This window comes from Cariama cristata, unplaced genomic scaffold (assembly GCF_000690535.1).
Source record: "Cariama cristata isolate BGI_N322 unplaced genomic scaffold, ASM69053v1 scaffold12797, whole genome shotgun sequence".
Lineage (NCBI taxonomy): Eukaryota > Metazoa > Chordata > Aves > Cariamiformes > Cariamidae > Cariama > Cariama cristata.
In genome coordinates this window covers 18904-24137 of record NW_009627138.1, presented here as the reverse complement: position 1 = coordinate 24137, position 5234 = coordinate 18904, and the positions used below count along the sequence as shown (strand labels likewise).

The 5234-nt window shown below is 49.5% G+C and overlaps 1 protein-coding gene across 1 annotated transcript in view; it reads right to left on the bottom strand.

Annotated features, from left to right (window-relative positions):
* Positions 1-2065, bottom strand: part of CD81 (CD81 molecule) — an 8278-nt gene extending 6213 nt beyond the window's left edge. The window contains exon 1 of the mRNA XM_009704331.1: positions 1958-2065. Coding sequence (XP_009702633.1) covers positions 1958-2023 — 66 coding nt within the window. The 5' untranslated portion in view covers positions 2024-2065. The remainder of the gene's footprint in view (positions 1-1957) is intronic.
* Between the last annotated feature and the right edge of the window lie 3169 nt (positions 2066-5234).

Here is a 5234-nt window from a genome sequence, read left to right as displayed (position 1 = left end):
CAGGAAAGGTCTTCCAACGTCCTTGTCCAGTCCCCGAACAACCAACTCCAATTTAAACACCAATCTATCCCCGATTCTCCAGGAACATCTTTGGGGGACTGGGTCCCACATCCCCCCAAGGAATCCCATCACCCTACATCGCGGGTGCCATGCCACTGTAATTCTCTGGTGAAGCACTAGGGCTCACTCTTGCAGTGGTTACCCTCCAGTGAAGGATGGCTTGCTTATCCCAGATTTGGAGGTACAACTTCCTACAGACTCAGTTCTGCAAGCTGGCTGCAAAACACCAGAGATGCAGCTTGGAGCTATGGGAATACGGCCGTGTCCCCAGCCAGGTGGTCGAAAGTGCCCTGGCCCCTTCACGCGGGGCAGAGCCCGCTCCATGCCGAGCAGCTCCCTCCTGCCTTCTTCAGGTCTTGCCGCTCAGCTTCCATCCGCCTTCGACACAGGATTTTGATAGTGTGGAGCTTCCTGGGACTTTCGCCTTTTGCAATAAGCCTATAGTCACTCCATCAGCCGGCTGCAGGAGAGGGGAGAGTGGCTGCTTCCCTGCAACACCCTGAGGATGCTGTCTGGAAACGTCCTTGGAGCATGGTGGGAGCCTTGGCCAGCAGAAAGCATCATCACAAGGCGTCTCCAGCATTCTCTTGGCAAGACAAGGTGTGAGCAAACCCAGGCAGTGCACAGCAGCTAGAGCTGCTAATTTCAGCCAAAGCAGCCGGTTTCCCATTGGGTCTCAGGTACGTTGCACCATCTGCCCTTCTAATCCTCTTTCCAACTTCAAGAGGGAGTGAGCGTTAATTCAGGTTCTGTAATCGCTTGCGTTAACAAAAAAAAAATAATTCAAAGCTGCCAGACCTCGCTACAACAACCCTGTCGGATTTGTGCATGGGCTCCTCCTATTCTCAGCAGCAGTGATAATGCCTGCAAACTCCTACAGCAGCTCTCATCCACCGACATTCAGAGGTGCTTTATAAAAGCGGGTGAGAAGCAGCCCCTTCTTACTGGGAAACAGAAGCAACTAGAGGTGAAGCCATCTGCAGGAGCGAGGGAAAGCAGCTCCATCTCCCTCTGTCCCAGCTGAATCCACACCCATGGGTCGCTACACCACCACCAAGAATCTTTCAGCCCAACGAAGCCAAGTGCTGGAAAGTCCTTCCAATTTTTATGTTTTGTTTTACCCCTCCAATTTATTTTTTCTTTGCATTGAGTTTAAAGCTGAACCACATGCAAGAACTTGCTTTAAATAAATGGGTCTCCCTTACCCGCAAGGCAAAGGCTTTTGGTGTGGCTACAGTTTATACAATTAAGCTCATCCCGTGCCAGGAATCCTGAGCTGCTGCCTCACATCAAGGACGCCTGTAGCACTTCAGTAATGGATTTTCCAGGATGTACCTAGACGTCCTCACTAAGATATTGTGGGAAATCTTTGCTGTTTCCTCATCCAAACAGATAAAAATAGCAGACAATTCCTTAAAAGAACTGGAATCGCCACAGGCAGCCTTGAAACGGAGTGAAAGGGGAAGCTGTAGGGGACATCAGGTAAGAAAGAGGGTTTAGTGGGTGCTTGGTAAGACAGCCAGACTGTGGAGGGGGATACAAGCATGGGGAGAGTTTCACACCATATAACAGAGAACACGAATCTCCAAGAATCCTGCTGTTCCCACTTCCTCTGCTATGCTGCTGGCTCCAGGCTCTGTCAGGCAGGCAGGCAGGCGCAGGGGCTATCAGCACCCCCGGCAGCTCAGCCGCAGCTCCAGCCGGCTGGGCAGAGGTGCCCTCAGCTAATCAGGGCTGCCTTGCTCCTCACAGAGACCAGCTAGTGCCCACCTACCTGCTCACCCACCCTCCCAGCCCCCTTTGTTGGAAAGGTTCTCCAGCAAGGGAGGCATGGCCACGTGCCGCCCGGCAGGGACATCTCAGTGCCAAGCGACATCCAAAGCTTTGCGTCTCTTACCGTTCCCAGAAGGCACTGAGACTCCTGAATCGCACCGTAGCATCCCAGGAACCCCACGAACATCATGACAGCTCCGACCGCAATCAGGATGTAGATTCCTACAAGGGAGAGTGAGAGGCGGATGCGTTACTGCAGAGCTTTGTACGGCAGCCTCCTTGCCAGACATTCTGGCTGCCCGGGGCGGCTAACAACGGGTGTGCAGAATTAAGGCTTAGGAGACATGAGTAGAGGCAGCGGCAGACATAGTAGAACAACACAACATACACAAGTCAGGTCTCAAAGTGTCTGAAGCTGCTAACGCCGAAACTTTAAACACCCCATCATCTCCAAAATCAGAGGAACGCAGAGAGCTCGAGCAGTAACAGGCAGAGGATGGAGCTGGCAAGACAAAGGCTTTACAGCATCCTCAAAGCTGTAGCATGGCAGTTCCCATGGCATACTGTTTTAAATGTTTAAGCAGAGGACATGAAAATTATTAGTTACCATATATTTTAAAATAAACAATAAGGCATATGGTTTATTTATATTAAATATCACACAAATATTTATCTGTCTAACATTTTAAAGACAGATGAGCCACAAAACTAAAGGAAAAGCACTGCATTTCCTTCCTAGAAAAGAAAAGCATCTCATTTAATATAATCTGGCTTTTGTTTGTTACAGGCTTTTCTACAGAGAAGAGGACATTATTTTACTTCAACTCACTAAACTTGCACAGCCAACTTACTCCATAACTAGTTCAAAGCATTAGGGGGAGGTCAGAAAACAGGAATGAAAGTTTATTCGTTCAGGAAACAAGAGCTTAGCTCAAGGCTCAGGTCTGCTGCCGTGAGTAATGGCCACCATCTCACCAACCATGAGATTGGTGAGGCTGTGGTGATTACTTGGCCAAATGCTACCAGCTCAGTTAAATTTGTTTCCTTTTCCAAAACCACAGCTTTCTCCTGGTGCATCCCGTATATTTAGTGCATTTTTGATTAACTAATATTCTCAAGTATTGTGGTTCTACTACTTGGTAAGTGAATCCTACTTTCCACCCAAAAGCAATTTGCCACATGCAAAAAATAATCAAAGAAATAATTACAAATGAGGTGAGACCACAGTCCCCATTTTTAACTGATGGGGGGCGGGGCGGGGGGGGAGGAAATCACAATGAGAATAAACGTACATGGGGCATCCCAGAAGTAAGAGCAATACCATGAATCTTGCTAGTGCTTGGGAGATGCATCCCTTCAATGAAATGTTTTCTTCTGCTAGGAGTCAAAATGTTATTAATCAGTCTGTCAAAGTCCCCTTTTGGAACAGCTCTAAAGTATAAACAGAGCTGAAGATTAAAACTGCTTGTACATGCCCGTCATGTTTAAGGTTTTTCTTATCTTTGTAGCTTTTAAACAAGCTTCTGATAATTAAAGTGCAAAGTCTAAAGGGCATGCACTGAGAGCAGAGTTAAGCCAGGTTAAATTCTTCTCTAAAAAACCAGATACCTAATAACAGTCTTGACTTGTTTAAAATCCCCTTGCGGATATGTCAAACCTGGGAAAGGGTGAATGGCTCCCGCTTCTTCCCTCTTTAAAACAAAAAAAAAGTCACCAGCACCCAAACAACGCAAGCCACAATGCAAGGGCCAACTCGGTGAGAGGCGGTGACGGAAACAGCACCCCAGCAGCCCCGGCGCTGGGACCCTCCAGCCGGCGTTCCTCACCAGCACCGCGCTCGCACAATGCCTCCAACGCTATATTTAGGGGCCGCGGGAGGGAGGAAGCCAGCTGCAGGGGAAGCGCCGGCACAATGGAGCGCGTTGACCTTGCCGGAAGCCCCTCTTCGCAAAACCTGACGGCATCTGTGGCCGGCGACACCAACATCCTCACGGCAACACTGTCGGCAGAAGGGGAGAAAGGCACGAGTCACACCTCCTGACGTGTACTGAAGGGGCTTTAGAGGTGCCTGGTACCCACGAAAACCCACCAGGCAACAGGGTTGTTGAAGATCCCCAAGTGGGGATGAGACACCTCCTTACTTGAAGGTGCAAAGAGAAGGGGAAAAACAAGTAAAAGAAACCCTCCCTGTAGAGTTTCTTGGAAAGGACAGGCCAGCAGTTAAAGTTCTGTGGGCCTGCCTGAAGTAGAATGAGGTGATTTTATCCCAACGGCTGGAGATGACGCAGGATGGAGCGGCGGTGGCAGCCAGGCAGAGAGCCAGCAGGGCTGGGGTGTGCGTGGGGCAGAGGGGCCCCGAAAGCACTGGGGGTGGTGGGCAGGCATGAACGCATCCTGTACAGTGAAGGCTCTCTGCTGGATGTCTGCCAAGCTCCAGAGAGAGACTGATGGAGATTTTCAGATGCTACGTTACCGCTGTTTCAAGAACAACAACATATCGGTAGTGGTCTCTCAAAAGAAGGGCTGCTTATTGTCACCAGAATCTGCTAATGCCCAAGAACCAGCCCTCACCACTCCAGCTTGTACCAGTGACGCCACTGGTTTGGGTTTTCAAGCCAAACTGCATCAGGTTTTTCCATCCTACAGCCTTGGGTGGCTCCACTGGGAAGTCTTCTTCACAAGTCACTCTGGGAAAATCAACTGTGCTCATCCCTGAGTGCAGCAGCTTCTGACTTCTCCTCCCAGTAGGTCAGCAGACAGAAGACAAAGCTGGGCTGGGGGCAGGCCATTTTGATGTCTGAGAAGTCACTATTCACGCTAACCACCCCAGTAGATGCGTAACAAGCAGATGCAGCACATCTGGAGACCAAGTAGCATGAGGCTGCAGGGACCCCAATGACCAGGTCACTCCCACAGATGGACAGAAGAGTTTATTCTCAAATTCTTCAAAATAAACACTGGAGGCGACTTCTAGGCTAAACAAATATAGCCAGGAGATCAGAGAGTCATTGAGCAGCCCAGGTTGGAAGGGACCTCGAAAGATCATCTGGTCCAACCTTTTGTGAGCCTAGGTGAGACTGTCCAGCACCCTGTCTAATTATATCTTCAAAAACCTCCAGCGATGGGGACTCTGCCGTGGCCCTGGGGAGGCTGTTCCAGTGAATGACCGTTCTCACTGTAAAAAAGGTCCTTCTTATATTGAGATCATCAGGAAAACATAGGAGCCACTGGCAGCTAGGAAAGCCTTGCTCTGAAAACTGGGAGATAAAAGCCCAGCGAGAACTTCAACCGATGGAGGAGATTAAGAGAGGGAACAAAGACATTTGCCGTTTTATAGAAGTCTTCCACAGGCCTCTGTACTTGCCTCTTGCTGGGGATTTGTGCAGCTTCAAAAAAAACAA